Source organism: Malaya genurostris, chromosome 2, assembly GCF_030247185.1.
Source record: "Malaya genurostris strain Urasoe2022 chromosome 2, Malgen_1.1, whole genome shotgun sequence".
In the NCBI taxonomy this organism is placed as follows: Eukaryota; Metazoa; Arthropoda; class Insecta; order Diptera; family Culicidae; genus Malaya; species Malaya genurostris.
In genome coordinates, this window is record NC_080571.1 from 282515825 (window position 1) to 282536958 (window position 21134).

A 21134-nucleotide genomic window follows, 5' to 3' on the forward strand; every position below is an offset into this window, starting at 1 on the left:
CCTAGAATCCCTATTGCACTAATTAGAATAATCTAGTACCAGAATCCCCCAGCTGAACAGTTCCTTCATTTCATTACTCTTCACAGTTGTATCATTTGTTGAACGTTCAAGAGGTCAACTTACTTAATTTACTCCCCCTATCGTTAGCTCGTACGCGACTTGCCGCGCCTCGCAACGAGCAATAATTAATACCGACGAAAGATTGATCTCGCCGAGTACCCGATATGATGCATTTCCAAGAAAGCTGCAGCACAAGAAACTGTGAAAAAAGCAGCGTAAAGAACCAGAATCCACACCATGCACATATGGTTTCCCGCTGTCTGTCACTTTCAGTTGGAAATTCCAATGAAATTTGAAATCCAGATGTGTTCTGCTGCATTCAGCACCACTCGAAACAAGAACCCAAACGGAACCGAAGTTGGTTCGCCGGACAAATATTGATCTAGGAAAAAAAACGGCGTCGTCTAAGCGAAGCAATAGAACAATAAAAAATGCCACAACAACTGTAGCGAATAGTGTCCAATTCGCCATTCCATTCCATATTTTTCCCCGACTCCCGCGTGTCCGCGTGGATGAAAATGCATATGATTTTTTGCAAGCTAATGGCTCCGTTCGCTAACCCCGGGTGGGTTGAACGGGATTCCGTTTTCCGCCCAACTTCGCCGTTCTTCGTACTACGAATGGGTCAAGCGAACGGGCTTCGGGCTAAAGGATGCTGTCCCGGCAATTTGGATTGGAATCGAGGGCAGTAATTTGCCGGGGAAAACGATTGGAACAGTCCACTGGCGGACGCTAAACTTCTTGTGCTGGGGGAGTGCAGGATCAGAAGAATCGCAAATATGAATGTTTGCGGCGGAAGCTGGTGAAAGTGACATTTTCGAACGAATATATTTTCCCTTGGAAGTCTCAGTTGGTTTTAGTTTTGGGATGAGTAATAATAAACGTCACGATAAATGGGTCAGAAGATTTTGCATGTTTTTGCGGAGTGCTCCTTTGAATATTGTAAGAAAATGTTCAATCTTCAAGAAAGAAAAAAGTCTTGCTAACCAGATGACTCGACAAACCAAATCTATGAGCACAACAGACGTTCGCGATTGCTTGTTTTGTTGTTTTATTTGACTGGCACTCTTCTCCAATCGTCTTCCCAGCCGAGAAGAAGGATCCAATCTTTTCGCCCATCAGAAAGCACAGGAAGCAGATTTTGCGGTAAATCATTAACAACCATCGCCAGAATGGTGGCAGATTACGCGTACCATCTGCGTTCCCGCGTGTTTGTTTCATCCGCATTCAGTGCATTGATGTCCAGACAAGAGCACTATACTCTCTCTCTCTCGCTCGGCTCACAAAATAGAAGAGCGGAAAAAAAACCAACAAACACATTGTTCGCAAAGTTGATGCATTGGCCGGGTTGATGGGCTAATGTCGGTCCTCAAGCGTTTCCCCCTGCTAGGAAGGAAGCTGGCGAAGGATGATGCTACCGAGGAGAACATTCTTCTTTTCAATGCGACGACGAGAAAAGATTGAAGGAAGCCTATTTTCTTAAGGATCTTCCTCCACGGTACTTATGAGATTCGTTTCTCATGCTGTCTCGGCGCAACAGTTTGAGGAAGCATAAAGAACCGCAGAATCGAACAGAAGGTTCCGAACACGAAAGATTGGAAGCTCCGCTCCGTACAACATAATACCCGATGGACCCGCGCAGATGTTCCCAGTTCCATATCTTCTTTTGTGTTCCGTTCTGGAGAATTGGATTGAAGAACAAAAGTGCGATTTTGTCTTCTTTTGTGAGAAAGTACGGAATCGGACTTTTATACAAATGATGAATAGCATTCGATAAACAAATAGAATAAATCATGCTCGGTGCATTCAGACGCATCGATGGATGGAAGGATTCGGTAAAAGTGCGGAAAGTGAAATCCGTCACGTCACTCGATTGCATTACGATGCACACACAAAAGAAAGAAGAGAGTGATGCAGCTGGGTCCCTTTGGTTCTCTGTGCAAACAACACTGCCACCAGTTGCATGGGATTAAAACATCGCTCCAAATCACCGAGAATCTCTTTCGCACTCGAGTCATACTCGTCGATCGGTTATTCTGGTGGCCCAACTGTTCTCTGGTCGTGTCACTGCGATTAATTTCTTCGTATGCCGGAGAAACCTTTCCCGGGCCGAGGAAAAGGTGTGCGCGCCGCATTAACATGCGCAACACAGGCTTCGTCAGACTCAGTTTGCACCTGGCGTCCACGAAGCATAACCCGATCCCAATTTGAATCGTACGCACAGCGGCAACAGCAGCGGGCCATTAGGCCGAACTCGGTGAGGTGGAAGAATTATCATATCGAGACAATGAAACAAAAAAAAATAATAATAACACTCCAGTGGTGTAGCAGAGGGAGGAGTTGAAGCCTTTTATTAAGCGTACTGGAAAATGTGTCCGATCTGGTTAGTGCTATTTAAATTCAGCCTCACTATAGCAACCAATGGAAAGGTTGGAATATAGTTTTCAAAATGATGCACAAAACGAAAATTTTCGAAAATTGAGAACATTAAACGTAATAAAAGTTACAACAATTTTCTCATAACAATATCAAAGTACCGGGTATATCGAGGATGGTAAAACAATCATCACTTTCACGCAGTTTACCTAGGCTTGAATCCCCTTTCCGCACAAAGGATCAGAAATAATATAAGTTCTTACAATTAATAGATGGCAGCTCAGTGGACAGAACTATGAGTAATTTTTTGTTAATGCTGGGGAATATTTTATTGCCGAAGCTTAGGAAAATTTTCGATAAAACTAAAGAGTCGAAAATATCGTTCTGGTGAAAATGTGAAAAATAGGATATTACAAAACTGAAACACGCTAAACTCCTTCCGGTACTCTTACGTCTCAGTTTTCCAATGAGCTCCCAGAATCCCTAACGTCGTTAACAACACACTTAAAATCAATTCTCGAGCTCAGAATAGTAAAATACCGAGACAGATCGGCAACATACAATTTTGCTGATTGCTCTGTGATCAATGTTATATTTTCCGAGATTCGTTTAGTAGATTTGGCAAATATTGTGCTGAACTCATCGCTTATTAACAATTATCCCGAAATCAACAATTGCGTTTACCGAAATTTCGAAATATGTGTTAGCTTTAGCCGAAGACAACTGTCATTTACGTTTTTTTCGCTTAGCTATACACATATTTCCGAGAAAATCTCCGGAATTAATCCAAAAGGAAGACGTGCGAATCTACGATCTTTCCAGTGAGTATAATAACCACAAATTATTCTTGATTGTTTATAGAAAACACCATCCAGATCCTGATCGAAGAACTTCAGCGACCTGTCAACCAACATGTTCGACAACAGTCTGAATTGCATATTTTACAATTGTCCGTCCACGAAACATAAGTAATCTAATGTATATTTTGTGTATGTTTATAGGGAAACAAAATGAAATATTTATACCCAACTGAATGTTTACAAGTAAAAACACAAATTCTTTGTTTACTGTTAATTGGTGAAGGCTCAGTAATTCCAAAATTTCGCTTCGTTGCTTTCGACAGAACATTTAGCAAAGGTTCTACCGAACAGACCGTAAACTTTTTCCTGACAGTTTCGGTAATAACTGACGTTTGTCAAATTTGAGATTGCCGAGATTCCACAATTTCAACTTTTGCCGAAATGATTACCGAGTACTTGGTGGTGCAAATCTCGGCAATTATTTTGCCGAGATTCATCGAAAAAAAAAGTGTGTACATTAACGACGGACTACATTAAAAGGAAACTAATTTAATTGGGCTATTGAATTGGATTTAACATACGAAAAGTTATTACGTTTACTGGAAATAAAACAATAACAAATAGTATAATAATAGCACAGCAGAAATCATCACAAAATCCTCAGGATAACAAAACTTACTTCGATTGACAAAATATTCGTACTTTATGTTGAAGTATTACGGGAAAGTATAAAAACAAATGACACAAAGCCGGGGTTTAATAAATAGATTTAAAAAATCACACAGATCTGAAAATTGTACTTTTTTGAAAAAATATTTCTACAGTGTCTGAAATCAATCATCAAACGATGAAAACACAACTCTCGGTTCATTTTTCATTAGGGCCTATAAGCAAGTGACAGTTTTTCTTTGTTTACTTTCTCTTATATTAATTACCAAACGGTTTCCACGTTTATCGCTCAGATCTTTGCATGAAATGATACCCGAAACTTTCGACTTTCAAACAGAATAGTGATATCAAAGAAAATCTTTTTAATCACGTCACAATAATAATCGAAAGAGAAAGTGATTAAAGAGAAACTGTCACTTACTTATACGCCCTAATGAAAAATCAACCGAGAACTCTGCTTGAGAGCTCTACACGCTCTTTGAACATATCTCATGGTTTGAGTGGCAATTACTCAAGTTCATAAACTGGAACAATATGTCAAAATTTGAGTATGGATTTGAGCAAAATAAACTCGTTGCCATGAGTTCTCTCATAGGCCCAACATAGGGATATCAAAATAATTCGGTTTTGAATCACTATTTTGCGCATTCAAAAGAAAGAAGAATTACTTTGTATATGAAAATTGACGAAGAAAAATTTCTTCATTTTGAGAGCAAGGAACTCAAATTTTGAGTTGAACTTACTCAAATTTTGGTCAAAATATTTTACTCTTATTTTGAGTAAAAATTACTCAAGTTTTGACAATTTCGTCCCTTAACGCAAAAATGAGTAGATAGGTGGTAACTCAAGTTTAGAGTACGTGCACTTTTTATGAATTTGAGTGTTGTGTCACTCAATTTTGAGTTATGTTCAATGAGAGTGTAGGCAAATACAAATTATAATACGGAGTACTCCGACAAATTTTCAAGGACACATTTTGCATCGTACGGTACATTGTCATGATACACTGTTAGAGTGACAATGTACTCTATTGAAATATCTTTAAAAATGGCAACACTGCAACCTGGAACTCGACATTGCCATGGATACTGTTTAGTTTTCAAAACATGGAAATACTTAACAGGTAATATTGAAGATGTTCTTACCTTGGTCCTTGGATAGAGACTCACTAAAAGAAGGTGCATTTTGAAAGATTAATTACAATATATAAAGGTAAATAGATTGATTATCCACTTGAGTAGCAAATAATGTTCAAATAAGTTAATCATCGCATTCTAGTCTGAGCGTAAGTTCCCGTCAACGACCGCCAGTCTGTTAATAGCATCTCCTAGGCAAACATTAAAACAACAGCTATGTACAGCACATTTGGAAATATATTTGCATCGGATTATCAAACGGAGACAATATGAACCTGGATTTCTGGATTTGGCTCTCGGTTCATTGCACATAGCCTGTACGATTATTTTAAGAAACGACCTTCTGAATAAATGACATCAAAATAATAAATGATAGGTCTAGTGATAAATGTTGTTGACCAAATGTGCTTACTTATATTAAATCAATATGAAGCAAATTATAGTTCTAGTGTTTTATATTTCTTGTAGATAGCATATATTTTCGATTGTGTCTACAATGTTTAGTATATTACATGATTTTAAAAAGATTTCATCTATCCAGAACACTGAGAATAATCTTTATCAATCCTTCAACGCACTTTCCGATGCACTATCATCTATCCCTGAAAATCTAAAGAGTAAATAGAATATAATGCCAATTCCAGAAACTGTTATAACATATGACTTAAAACTGATAAGTTTCACTGTATTCACCAACAGTCTCCTATTGTTCTGCAACCAATTCTTTGCTCAAATGTTTTTAAGATTGGAGCCGCCAGATTTAACTTCTGTGCTATTCTATTCTATCTATTCCATCAATTTATCAGTGCATTTCATTCTTATAATGCTGAATATTTTAACATATTTCGACGAGGTAAATATAATCCCTACAAATATTCTTCGTGAATCATTTAAGTTTGAAGTAGAAGCAGTTCTTTTTTATTGCTCTTTCCGGAACCCTAGAAATAAGATTTCATGAAAATTTTAACGCTGCATGTTTTTTTTTCACAATTGATAAACATAACAACTCAGCGTTGCATAGCAAACATGAGCATACTTTGATGTCGTCGAGTTGCCAGTAGATTTATTTTCCAACCATTTCAACCTGTCATCACGTAACTGAGGGAAAGGCTAGGTTAAGCTGATATTTCGATGAACCGAACATTAGCGATCCGTTTGTATGATACTTAGGGGTATTATTATTTGTATTTGGTGTAGGCTAGCAATGTGCATAAATATAATGAAGGTATTTTATTCGAATAAAATACAAACGTTGACAACAATGTAAATTTACTGTTAGCGACACGAAAATTTACTAAGCCTACTTCGACAGGTATTTTACTGGTTTGGAATGACACTGATAGAAATTGTTCCCCACTTATAAACACTCTGAATATGATCATTTTGATAGATATAACAATAAAAGTGTCAAACGAGTAATGATTTCGTTTCAAAAGCTATTGTGTGCTACTGAAAAAAGCGCCCTTCTACTTTTCTCGAAGCTACGCTCCTGTCTAAGGCCGAAGCACCGCTGGAACTAAATTTAGCGGGAAGCCTTTCGAACTCGAGCCGGACACGCACACGCGTGTTGGCAGTTGGACCCCGGCAAAGCCACTATAAAAGAACAACAAAATCATAATTGCCGGGTGGCAGTTATCCATCGAGGGAAAAAAAGGCTATCCTTTAGCGTCGTCGTCTTTTTTGCTTCTTGTCCATATAAGACGAAAAAAACCAGAGCTTGAAGATATCTCGAAAAAGTAACCGCGATCGGCAGCTGGCACGAATTCCTGCACAGTGCTGTCCTTAATTTATCCCAAGAGAAGCTGAGTTTCGTTCGAAATCTCTTTTCTAGGGCAAGCTGGCTCGTTTTTAGAATGATCGTTGAAAATAGATGGAAAATTGACCTGCTTCATAGGGATCAAGAAAAAAAGGAGACTGTAAAAGATTCTGTTCTGATTCTTCTAAAAAGAGAAAAAATACAGCTGCGTGGGTTCGGGTTTTTCGTCGAGATAAACGACAACTGTTGCATTCGAGGGTGCAACAGGCAGTTGGAATGCAATCTGTGTTTTGTGCTGCTGCCATGGAAAGGTACAGTTCTGTGCGATGTTCAGCGATTTCTGCTGAAAGTTGTGGATAGACGATAAATGTGCCCGTTTTTTTTGGGATCATGCTAACGATCTTGATGCTAGAGCGATAATGGCGACAACTGGCTAATTTTGACGCACCCACGCACTGATTCGACGAACTTTCGGGTGATTTATGATTATTTCGTTACGCACTCAAGCAGTGTTTAGAAGAACTCGGTCCCCAAAACAACATAAAACGGTCTTCTAATTCATGCTTATCAAAACAACCGCTGACGTTAATTTCTCACGTGTCGACCAACCGAAATTGGGAACGACATGATCTCGTGCGGCGTGACACCCGCCAGGAACACGTAGAAATGAACGTAACTCACTGCACCGAGAGGATATATTAATCTTCATTAGTTGAACCTTAGCTCGATAATTGCCTGTGGCAGAGGATCAACAGTGTGGTAGCCTTTATTTTAAATGATCTAACGTCAAAATCAAAACATTTGACAATTTACGATCAACTCGTTCCTCTATTGGTGAGGAGTGGTCTATTCTTGAATGCTCGAATCCGGAACCGTTCGGAGCGAGCCAAAAGCCAGTGTGGGAGCTGGTCCTGCAAACCACCTGCTTCTCCAGACCGGGCGCGACGACCGACGCGGAACTGGACTGCATTGTAATGTGATCCCAGTTAGCACAGGCCGCGGACGGGTGGGCACACAAGAGCCGCACACTTCGCCGGTTTGTTTTTGGTTGACTGCGCCCACTATGGGTCTTGGTTGTTGATGACGAGTTTTTATTTACCTCGAAAGAAGTGGAGTGCGCTTCCCGTCCGGTGAAACGATGCCAGGCGACACGACGGTGCGGTGCCGTTTGACGGAAAGGTGCATCTTGTTACCAAATTGGATAACTCGGTGTAGGTTTCACGACCGTTGAACTTCGAAGGGAACTGTGTAGTGTCACCTTGGATTTTGTATTTCCTCAAACGTCGTCATCTAGTAGCTACTTAACTGGTTAAAGTTTTAAATTAAATTAAAGAAAGTTTTTATGTTAGGATTTTCCAATGAAATAGGTTGGATGTCAGTGAACCAGAAAAGTCAATTTCAATCTGGTATACTAACAATGAAGATCAATTCCAGGTGTTATCTCATCCCTAGGTTCGTTTCAGCTCAATTCACCCTTTCCATTTCTCTTAAAGGCCTAAGACCCTCGTAAAACATCACGAGTGCAATATTACAACCGTTCACGTAAAAGTAGAAGAAAAACTCATCCACGAAGCAACAATCTGTAATTTTATATTCCACTACTCGTTCCGCGCACGTTGCCACGATAATGCCTCGTCGAATCCGAGGAGGATTGTTGTCGATCGAAAAGCAAAACCAGCCCCGGCAGGCAGAGCTTCAACCGGCAGACAGTCCAAATTTTAATATCACCTGCCCTGAATTGTGTTTTTTTTTCTGTGCTTTCGTTCGTTCGGCATAAATTTTCATCAACTCGGCTAAACGGGTCCGACCCTTTGCTACAAACCGAAAATTAAGGTTATGACCAAGCCAGTGCCAGCGGCTATCGGACACATTCTCAATCTGCTGAAATTCTGCTTATCGCGCAAAGCCGCCGCCGCCACCACACTTCTTTCTGTCTGATCATCACAGCTCTGCAGGTTTCTCGGTAAAGTTTGCAACCAATCATGAAATGAGGCAAAAGTGAGAACTTACCCGTACAGCAGGGCAGCACCAGCTATCGATCCGCCACATTGAGCTGTCGTGTAGAGAATGGCGCGCAGCGGTGATATTATGCGGGTTACCCCCAGTGCAATGGTCACGGCCGGGTTGATGTGGGCCCCTGGAAGTAAATGAAAAAATGGTTTGTTGAATCGTTTCATAAAAACGCAAATCTGGTGAAGAAATCCGACTATTTCGAACAACGTTTCGTTTGGTAGAAAGGTGGAGTTTGAAAAAAACTAATTGTTTTTTCGCTATTTCACTCACGTTTTCATTAATTATTATTGTTTTCTAACAATTCTCTGAAGCTCGACCGAATATTGATTATTATTATGTTCAAGTAGTGAAATGCCACAAATACGATGTTGAATGATACGAGAAAAGCAGTTCTTGCCCAACAAACAAAGAAAACATTTCTTGCCAGCATTTATTAGGTTTTACACGAACACGATAGAATGAACATCGTTTGACAGCTACCAGTCGATTGTTTACATGTTCATACCGAATTATATCCGGGTATTTCAGCAGTACTAAACAAATCACTGTAAGCTGTCAAACATTTGCTTCGTTCACCATGACGAATTCATCAGTGTACTTCTGAGCGTTCAAAATGATTCATTTTTACAGTTGGTCTAAGGCAAATTTTGATGATCTATGACATATTTTTAGGTGCAGAAACCTAGGATAGGATCAGACTACTGTTAATCCACTTTCCGAGCCAGTTTCGGACCAGGTCATGATCGGTGGAAAATGACATACGCAAATACAAGTTGTTAAAATTGATTTTACTGCACACTCATTTCTACCTATTTTTGAGGAGAAATCACTCATTGTCGAGCTCTTCTATAAGCTACCCAAAATTAGGTCGTTATCTACACAAACTTTAAGTTGATCGGTAAAAATGGGTAGCGTGCTTTGTTATGGCATAGCACTTGTCCTGAACTTCTATTTACCTAAATTTTGAGGTCATCACTCGTTACTCAAAATTGGTTGATTTTGGGTAGATTTTGATCCAAAATTAGGTAGCGGTTGGTAAGAGTGCAGGATGGTATAAAAAGTGTTGTAAGTAATTTTCTGATACATCATTGAATTCAAGTTCAATCTGTTTTAAAAGCCTGTTAATGTGAAAGATATGAGTACATTTAACAATTACTGGATAATACAAGCATAAAGTTTGGAATCACGAAGTGTGATATGGAAATGGATTGTATTGGTTGTACTTGAAAATACCACCAGATTTTCAAACACTTCAATTTTTTAGTGTTTTTTTCCTATATGTTAGATACGTAGGTAATATATCGGCAAAAATAAATTGTCCAAAAATATATGTTCTTTGAAAATGTTCGAACTAAACGATTTCTGTAAAACAAACACCTGATCAAAATGAATTTAGAGCTATATTTTCGGCTGATTGAAGAATCCAACCAACTGCTCGAGTGGCAAGCTTTGAACTAAGCGATGGTGATAATTTTCAGATTTTGCTTGAAGATTCGAAAAAAATGCCGAAAAGGTCCCAAGTGCAAATGACAGTTTCTCTTGGTTTACTTTCTCTTTTAATTATTTCGGTAAATTCCAGTAACTTCCTACAAATTCTACATCGCCTATCGAAAGTTGATGGTTTTTGCTATTATCCTATGTGAAGTGTTAGATTGAAGGATTGCTGATTTAACCGTAATACTCGAATGAGAAAGTAAACAATGAGAAACTCTTATTTATACTTAGGACCTTTTCTCGTGTTTGTCTTCAAATGTTTTCAATTGATAATAACCGCATATTGTAAGGGAAGAAGCTTTTCAGAACAAAAAACTATCTTTCTGGCAACAGTGGTCGCGAGAGTGCATAATTAGGGATGTCGGAAATTTCGAATTACTCGATTATTCAATAATCGAGTATAATTTTGAAACTAATCGTTTGAAATTCATTCGATTATCTGGGTTATTAATCGATTACTCGATTATTCATTCGATTATTACTATGGTTTTTTTTTTTAATTATTCAATTAGCTCAATAATCGAATATTAGTTTTAAGCTATTCGATTAAATATTACTCGATTATCTGGGTTATTAATCGATTACTCGATTAATCGATCAATATTACGACATCTCTATGCATAATTTATAACAGGGACCAACCCGAATAAGAAGATAAATCAGCTGTTTTTCGAATCGAGTTTCTCTCTTTTATCAATAAATGCTTCAATATCCTACAATTTTGCCCAGCAATTTGGATTTTACAAAACTCGCAATCTTAGTAATACAAAGAACTATAAAGGGCAAGATTGTCATATCATTTGTTTACGTAGGGTTCGTCTGCTGTGTAGAGAAGGGCAATACGCTCCTGAGCTGTTCCAGTGAATCGAATCTTTAAAGTGAGCTGACAGCTCACAGCTCTTTTTAAAAGAACCGCAGCTCACCAGTTCACCGAACTGGTAAGGTGGAAACAAGCTTCGAGCTGAACGGATCTTCGGCTCTTGAAGAGCTAGTTCTAAATCAGAAGAAATGTGTGCTTTCATTCGTTCTACCAAATGTGCATCTTTCCTTCTTTAACAGATTGAATGAGCCATAAGAAATCTTACCTCTCACTCAGTAGGCTAAGGTGCATTCAGTGATGCCAACAAATGTGCCATAATAATGATTCGCACACAAATTAGTTCGCATAGCATTGTTCTTTGTGCATACATGATTTCGATCATGCATATGAAAGAAAAACGGAGTAAGAGAAACGGCGCAAGTAAAACGGTGCAAGAAAAACGGCGCTAAAAACTAACCTTCAGTTCAATCTAAATGAGCTGATGAGCTGATGCATTGAATCGATTCACTTTAGTGAGCTGATCGGTTCGGAGCTGCTCACCGGTATGAGCTGTTTCGCACATCTCTACTGCTGTGTTCGATGCCAACAAACAGGGCGATACTTCAATTGCTAATGAGGAAGAGCGAAACTGTTTATTTTCGTTGTTTTAGATGGTTTCCGAACTTTTTACTACTGTAAATGACACGATAAAATTACTCGCAGATTTGACTTAGTCGTGGAAACCAGCCAATTTCACGAAAAATGCGCAAGGGCGTAACATCATTATTCACACAGGAAGCATAAAAGTGAACAAAATGAAAAAGGGCGAAACTCTTTTTATGTTGACTAATTCTTTGGATATAGAAGGAAAGTGGAAAAATTTGCATGTCTTTTAAAGATAAACCAACAATTCATCGACTAATTAAAAATTGCTGTGAGAACAGACAATAATTTCTAAATAGGCTTTGAAACCATAGTCGAAACATTCATCGAAGTTTTTCTCCATTTGCTTTGCAATGTAAGATTCGCCCTTCTTTGAAAAATAGCTGAAATATACCAGGCAGAGACGCCAGGTTCACAGATTAATCTGCATTTCGCAGATTTTCAATTTTCTGCACAGATTTAAAAAATGACACAGATTTCGGAAAACGATCACAGACTTTCAATGAGCACCAAAAAGTATTCAATTTGCTAGGGAAAACTGAGAGAAAATGATTATCCGGCAGAGCGGTTGGAAGTAGCAAGACCTGTTTTTTTTGCTTTTTGATTAGGTATTCTGGAACGGAAAACGTGTACAGATTTTGCACAGACAGTTTATTGGCTTGATCATAGATTTTTGAAAAAATGACCTGGCATCCCTGTTGTTAGGTCCTATCCTAGTCAGAAACATGTAAGTTTACACACAAAATTGTTTGAAACATATTTTTATCATTCTTGTAAAATTCTGTTATTTCACAAATAACGTTCTCATGCCACGTGTCACAAGTGGAATTGCGTCGTATGTAAATTTCATAATTTTTTGCTGTGCACTCAAGCTTTTTTTTGCGACCTTTTTCATGCAAATTTCCAAACTTATTTACACGATTTCTCAAAGCCGAGATCTGATTTAAGAATCGATATATTTTTCAAAAGAATCGACTTGTTTTTTAAACGTTTTTTTTTCGAGATAAAATCAGATCTCGACGAGTAATCCATTTTAAAATTTTTGTTTGTTTAGTTTTTCGGTACTCTATCTGAATTTTTTTATGTTATGGAGTTTTTTGTGCGATTTTTCATGCGGTACATATCCTGAATACAAATCACGAAAATAAATGTCAATCAAGAGATAGATGCCGCTTTTGTTCTATTCAACGATATATCTAATAAGTATAAAACATTTAATTTCATCATTATTGGCGTATTAACTTTAACTTTTTATACAGGATTTTCGGAAATAGATTTCGCTAATGACTGGTTTTGTTTCTGGTGAATTCCGAGGTTCGTTTCTTAATTGCAGATTTCGGAAGAAATGCGTTGAGATTTCTGTTTAGAGACTTTCGAAATAATGCAGTTTTCGTATAGAATTCCAAGGTTATGCAGTATTTTTTTAGGTCCGGAAGAAGGTGAATTTATATGCAAATCTTCGGGAATTTTATTCAGTAGGTTTTTTAAAATGATGCAATTTGTATGTGGACTTCTAAAGTTATGTGAGTACTATAGAATTTGTTAGTAGAATTTGTTCAACGCAAAAATATTTTAGTTGCCATTTAAATTTGCTTTTTCATTGTCATGTCACATACATTTCAATATATATGCGTATTTCGACTATTTCATATTTGTGTGTTATAGACTTATAAAACATGAAACACTGAAAATGACTGTAAAATAGCAGTCGAAATACGTAAATGTATTATTATCATTATTATAATACTCTATTCAGCCTCGGTTTTCGAATTTCAAATGTTATGCGGTCTTTTTATGTTTTTTTCCAAAGCTGAGTGATTCTTAATACTGATTTTAGAACTTTTAAAAGAGTTTCCCAACGTTTGAAGATACGCAATGTGTAAGTTTCAACTTCAATCTTATGTTGTGTATTTTTAAATTGCGATTTTCTTGAATGGTGCGGATATCCCAAGTTATTCAGGCTGTGAACTATTTCGCGGTTAATTTTAACCCTTGGCTGAAATCTGACACTTGGGTGGTTATTTTGTGTCGAGTAGTTAAATTTAACTAAAATTGCGAAACATTTCAAAATTTGACTGACGGAAAGTTATTTAGGTTTATTTTCCACTGGAAATAATTTCAACTAAAGAATTAATATTAGAATTTTTATTGCAAGATTTGTTTCAGTGTCGGAAAATAACCATCGAAAATGCTCTCGAGCAGGGTTATTTTTAACAACATCAAATTAACCGCTCGAGTGTCAGATTTTAATCAAAAAGTAAAAATTAACCGCGAAATGGTTCACAGCCTCAATTGTTCAAACGAATTTTCAATGATTTGCGACAGATTTCCAGAGTGTTGAGGATTTGTTATGCTCACTTTTACGGATTTCTATTTAGATTTCCGAAGTTTTCGCGTTTTTTGTGAGTTTTGGATCTCATTCGTTTTTCAAGTGGTTCCTAGAAGTCCTAAAAATTAGCAACCGTTTTAAAATACACAGAAAAATGTTATATTAGCAGTAGTAGAAAAGAAACTAAAGAACTAGCATCACAGATATTTCCATTTAGAAATCCGGTGTGGTAAACTTGAAATATCACGGAAAGTTCTATTACTTCTACCATGGAGGATGTTCTCCAATGTTTACTTGATCGCTGCTTGATTTCTTGTTCGTGACCTCAAAGGCTCGAAACAAATACGAAACAAATGTCTGTCAAAATTAGTTTAAAGTAGTCTGCAGACAACCGGTCACCTTCAAGATTAGTGGTACGTAATTTTTATGGATCCATTCACACACAACTATAACGGAGCTTTACGAAAGGTGAGAGGCGGTCTCTAGCCTGCTTAATACTCTTTTTACTGGAACGTTCACACACGTACCGGATGCTAAATCGTTTCGTGACGTTGACGTTGCGTGTGAATGGCTCTATAAGAAGGTTTCTATTCCCCGTGAAAACAGAACGACGACCTCAGTGAAAAATTCGTGGCCAATATATTTCGTGATGAAAACAAAACAATATGTAACAATCTTGAAGTCGATCGAAGTTGATTAATCGTCTGAATCGTATTCAATACTGGCATGAAAATAAACCAATCTCTTTTGCAGTTCTGGTTGTAAATGCAGTTCTGGTTGTCATAAAGCCTAATTGCATTGAACAACTGTTGGCCAGAGATGCCAGGTCGGCCGATTTGTTTTGTTTTAGTTGACCCACAACACTATTTTGCTGATTATTCGATCTACAATTAACCGTTTTTCGATGTTATGGGAGACAATGTAAGCTCATATCACAGTGAAATTGATGTGAAAAATGCATACATTTTTTATTCACGTCACTATAGAAAATTCGTAGTGAGTGCAACAATTTTCGTCTTCTCTGAATACTGTCACTTTGACGTCGTCTCTGAATACTGTCACTCATATTGATTCATTTCATATCAACTTCGAAACCACGATATTAACTTTTCAAACACGTGGAACAAACTTTAATCCCCATATCAACACCATGCAGTCATGGCTTACTGTAAGTCCTAATACATGCTAGAGAAAAGAAAAAAAAACATACTAATATCCAATAGCCGGTCGAACATTTAGACTACTCCTGCTTAAGATCCGAGGCATGCTAAAAGGAAATTTTATTTACTTTCATCCGTCAGTATTCGTTAACCCACACGCTTATATCACACGGTTAACATTCAATCATATCGGAGTTAGTGAAATCTCCGGCTATCCTTCCATTGGAACTGTTGGAAGAAAGTCTCACACCGTGCAAGCTAATCCTTCAGCCCTTGTAGGTGGTTCCAGACAAGCGGACGGAAGGTGAAAGGCGCAGAAACAACTTGCATAAACAGACAGGAAAATTAAAGATTTATCATCGTTTCATGAAAGCTACACTGAGACTTTTTACTTGTTTTCTCGAGGTGTGTAACATGAAGAAAGCAGCAAGAGAACTGCTATTCAAGTGATGAAAAAGCAGCTGCTCTTGGGTTCCTTTTTTGAGTTGTTTTTTTTTACCTTCGTTTATTTTTCATTCTATTCTGATTGAGTTAAATGACAGCATGCAGTCGGATGGCAGCACTGAAGTGGAAAAATGCACTAAACGATACAAACATAGGTACAACTACCATATCCAAAGTCCGGCAACATCAAGCAATCGATCCTTGGGAGCTGCATATTTCGGTACATGCTAAAAAGCGATGATTATGATAATGATAGCATTTTCTTTGGCAACACGACGAACGTCGAGTGACTGACGGGTTCACTGGCTGACAAGGAGGGGGCAGCAAGTGTTCAGTGAGCCTATACGAGTTCGGGCTGTGTTGGTCTGTGTCCTGGAGATAATAATTGCATGGTTAAGTAGTACAGCCTTTAGCTCTGGCTTCCTTCGGTCCATGACAAAACAAAGCGAGTACATCAAAAAGGTGGTTGACCCGCTTTTTGGAAAGTTTCTACCGCTATTGAAGTTTATGGCGAACCGGGGGAATTCTTTCGGCGGTGCCCCGGCAGGGTCCAACTCAGCGGGGTTTTGACGCGAATGAACTCTGTTCCTCTGTTCGAGTCCGCTCATTTTGTGAGGTTATGTCATGGGCGAGTAAATTGCGGTAATAATTACCAAATAGTTATTGCGCTGCAGTAATGTTTTAAATTCGCATTGAGTTTCCATCTATTGTCATTCAATTAAATACCAGTGCTGCCAGTTTTGAAAGCTCTTAACATAAATTGCAAAAGCGATTAAAAATAGATCGTCTATACATTTTTCTAAACAGCTTCATTTGATTGAACCTGGTAGAGCAGTTCTTCACACTGTTCTAATTTTTTGGAGGAGCACTTGTTAAGATAATTGTGATAGATGCTGTCAAAAATGTCACTGTAAATTGACCTAACAATGGGGGAATCAATCAGCTTTCCACTTAATTGGGAATGGAAAACCCTTCCTGTACTTCTAGTACCTTCCTCCGGAGAATGTTCAAAGCTTTACCCGTGGCTCCCTATGGCTATGGCTGGGACGCTGATAGCGATTATATCCATCCAATTATCAACAGGTCCTGGCAGCACCACCAAACGACAGACTTGAACCCTGTCAACCTACATCACCATCGTCGACGTGAGACAAACTGTGACGGAAATTTCTTCCGTGCTCACATTTAACGGGTTGTGCACGCCGTAGAGGCGCACACAATCCATTAAAATTGCAGCTGCCTGAAATGCTTGGGAGCTAAGGACTCCGATCTCCGATGCCACTGCAAGCAAACCGGTCCGACGTGGCACAGTAATTAAGCGAACATTACTTTATATAACAGAAATTTCTTCTGGGACGAGCGTCGGAATGCCTCTCGAAAGGATAATTGTTCCCTCTTAACTCAAACCGGGGAGCATCCCGGCAGCAATGCGAACGGCATTCTCCTGTTTATTATTAATTCTCGAAAAATCTGCAAAGCAGTTTTCCCTACTGTAGCGTTTTACGACGCGAGCTTTATTTATTGCCGGGGAAAATCCCGACACTGAAGAGCTTCAGAACGGGACACTGGACAGCGCTCCGTTTGCTGTGCATAAAAAGGCTCTAGTAAGGCGGGTTTTCTGATTAATTCCGGAATTCCCCTTTCGGCTTAACAATTAGTCCGTTGTCGTGTCCGGGTCGGAAAGCTAATTACACCGGCCGGTTCTAAACCGTCAGGCACAGGTAAGCAGCACACGGATTGGGCTAGCAGAACAAAAATTTACCTGAAACATGCAGGAAGCACTGCGTAAGTGCGGTGATGGCAAATCCGGCCGAGAGTGCCGTTGCCAGCAGAACCGACGAAACGCTGGCCCCAACACCGGCTCCGGCCGCTGCTCCGCACACGATGAACACGTAGAAGAACGATGCCAGGCACTCGGCGGTTATCGACCTGAAAGAAATAGGAAGAAGAAAAAAATCGGAGATGAAGGATGAGCTTCGACAAGAGCCGGTCGGATTCAATTAGGCCACCGAAAGATTAGATTTGAAGGAGTGGTGCTTCATCGGCAAATGGAAGACGACGCGGTTGTTGGGATTTTGATGGTGATATAAATTGTTGGAGAAGTTCGTGGGATTACTTTGCCAGAGCACGTGCTTGAAAATTTAAGATCTGACCTCCTCCCCCCACGCTTCATTCCCTCGGGGTAAAACTTGTACTGCTTATTATTTCGTAGCTTTGAAAATTGTTTAGCACAAAGCGGTTGAAAGCGCCGGAATTTCACAACTTCTCTGCGCCTGTTTGTATGTTCTGCTACTGAAGTTCTGCTACCGGGCACAAAACCTTTTCCGAGGAGATATATTTGTCTTCATAAAAGCAGGTTCTTTAATTTCAACGGTTGAACGGTTAATCATCCGAAATGAAGTCATTTATTTATACTTTTGAACTTTCCTCCCCAAAAAAAATCTTTTCATCCTCTTGACGAAAACAATATTCAATACTACCCAAATGTGGGTAAAATCACATTTCAAGCAACTGAAAAGCGATGAATAAAAATATAAATCTCGGTTGACTTGTCATTAGGGCGTATAAGCAAGCGACGTGAAGTGATTATCGTGATGCGATTAAAAAGATTTTCTTTGATTTCACTACTCTGTTTGAAAGTCGAAGGTTTCGGGTATCATTTTATGCAAAGAGTTGAGTGATAAACGTGGAAACCGCTTGGCAATTAATAGAATAGAAAGTAAACAAAGAGAAACTGTCACTTGCTTATACGCCTTAATGAAAAATCAACCGAGAAATGAAACAAAACTGACAGTACAAACGTGTCATCTCAAGCACGATGTCATGTTTCGGTTCAATTTGATAAGCTTCAACGAAGCAATATTGGTTTTTAGTTAATTAGAATGTTATTTATATTATTTCAATCCGGAAAGGTACATTGCTGTTAATTTCATAAGATTCTTAAACTTATCTCGAAAGGTGAATAGTTCATCCCAAAATCATTGTTAAACTGGAACTAATATTTAGAGCAAATTCAGCAGCTAGAAGTTCTATATGGAAGATCTATAATAGAACAGAAACTGAAACAAACGTATCCCCAGCAAGCCGTTCTAGTTTTATTTATTCGACTAGTTCTGTCAAATTTAAAACTGGTCTACGATGCCGTTCTATTTTTTTATATATTTGAAACACGAGTAAAACACTGCTGGGGCTGCCAGTTTTTCTTGTTATAAAATTCAGATTTAAATTTTGTAACTGGCATAAATTATGCATCTAGAACTAAAACACTACTGAATATGCCCTAAGGGAACGGCATCGTAGACCAGTTTTAAATTTGACAGAAGAACTGGTCGAATAAATAAAACTAGAACGGCTTGCTGGGGATACGTTTGTTCCAGTTTCTATTCTATTATAAATCTTCCATATAGAACTTCTAGCTGCTGAATTTGCTCTTAGAAATTCATTCGAATCAAGACTGTAGAATGTACTGGCGGTCACCTAAGCCTTTTTTTCATTGATTTGATTTGGATTTTTACACGAAATTTAGTAAGGCAGCTAGCTGTATGTAAACATCGGAACAAATCTTGGCTCAGAATTGCATTACAAAATTACAATTGCAGTTTTTTTTTGTAGTAGCCATTGAATTGTCATTGTCACGTTACTACACTTTCACGTCACAATACAAATACGTTTTTTTGCAGCCTTTGATGGTGAGAAATTCGTTTGATCAAACTCAGATACTAAATTGACACACCGAAAATGAGCTGTCTAAATACCCGCATCTGTTTTCTGACGTGAAATAAATAGTGAAAATATAGTGACGAAAAAAAAATCAATTTACGTCGTTTTCACTTGATAAACCCAGGATGAAATTATATAAAAAAAACATTTTTACGAAACTGAGTAGGATTCGCATTTAGCAAAACCTGATATAAAAATTAGGTTCGAAACTGACTCGAATTTCAGTTCAACAGCGTTGATATTATGTTCGAAACTGGCTTTAAATAAACGATTTGACAGCAGTTAAGATGGAACGTGGATGGGTTTGGCATCCAACGTGGACGACTTTAATGAATTTTGCTATAAACAAACAAACCACCCGTTGATGTCAAACTTGAATCGTATTTATCACAATTTCATTTGTTATGTCATCGTGTAAAAGTTAATTAAATTTTACTCGAACATGACCGACCTTTTAAAATGAACAGATTGAACGTCGTTTGAAGGCCTTCAGAGGTTTGTTTACATGTTCGCTCGAATTTGTATGCGTGTTATTAAACACGTGTACCAACCACTGACAGTTGTCAAGCGTAAAATTCTTTCATCATACCTTCATCCGTGCCGTTATCTAGTAAAATCTAATTCCATTGACTGAGAATTGCCGCATAAACATCAACAAGTTAATTTCGTGAGGTTACATTTATTTGCTGCAAACCAAGACTCTTTGTACAAAGACGCTTCAAGAGGAATGTAGGGTAATGGTTCCCTATTTCATCTGAGCTCCTATTTCCATCTCACCCCTTCACCGAATTACGAAGGTAACAAAACTACCCAAAAATTTTAAAACGTTAAAATGATTCAAAACTGGTTTAAAAAAAAGCGTGTGTTGTCTTATAGTTGGCATTAGGCCCTTTTTAAGAAGAATTCTGACGTTTTGAACCTGAGAGTGTAATAGTGCGAATTTTTGTTTTGATTGCTGTTGCCATTGCTAATTAATAGGATTAATAAAGGACCAACGAGGGGATGAATATAAATCCTTTGAGATGAAACTAGGAGCAGAGTCGTTAACATATCAGAAGTATTTTAACCTGATTCTTTGAATATTATTTTAATTTTTCAATGTGGAGCAAGGCGAATTAAGCCGAAATATGAAAAAATCCTAGTGATTTCAGTGGCTTAATCAGGTTTTTAATGTAACGTCCTTACAAATGAAATGAACTAGGGAGCTAAGTTATATATATAATAATTTTTTGAGTTTCGGAGTAGGTTTGAACCATTTAAACACCCCCTGTATATGCGTCTGCTGACGACACAAATGAACTGTGGATGAATTAAATTCGACTTTGGAAGCTATTGGTGTTTTCTTTTCCCTAGACTGACAAGGAAGACAACGGAATCAAACATATATAATATGGCACAGAATGGGATGATACCGGATGAACATGTAAACAAACCACTGATAGCTGTCAAACGAGCTCACTTTGTCAGATAATATCATTTTTGTGCAAAACCTAATGACACGTTTTCAATTCAAATGAACATTGAAACAAACCACAAGTAGCTGTCAAGTGATGTTCTTTCAGAGAATTTTGCGAGGTTATGTCAAAGGTTGCAAAATCTAATTGATCATTCAGAACTTTTGATAGTTCATTCGTCATGCTGTAAAATAAGGTTTTACACGAACATTACATAACGGCAAAATTCGCTGAATGAACATTAGAAACAACATTGTTTTT

General features: G+C 38.1%; 1 protein-coding gene across 1 annotated transcript in view; it reads right to left on the bottom strand.

Annotated features, from left to right (window-relative positions):
• Nucleotides 1-21134, bottom strand: part of LOC131430325 (neurogenic protein big brain) — a 57726-nt gene that overhangs the window by 32077 nt on the left and 4515 nt on the right. The window contains exons 2-3 of the mRNA XM_058595207.1: nt 17462-17628; nt 8808-8934 (exon numbers count right to left, since the gene is read on the bottom strand). Of these exons, the coding sequence (XP_058451190.1) occupies nt 8808-8934; nt 17462-17628 (294 nt within the window). The remainder of the gene's footprint in view (nt 1-8807; nt 8935-17461; nt 17629-21134) is intronic.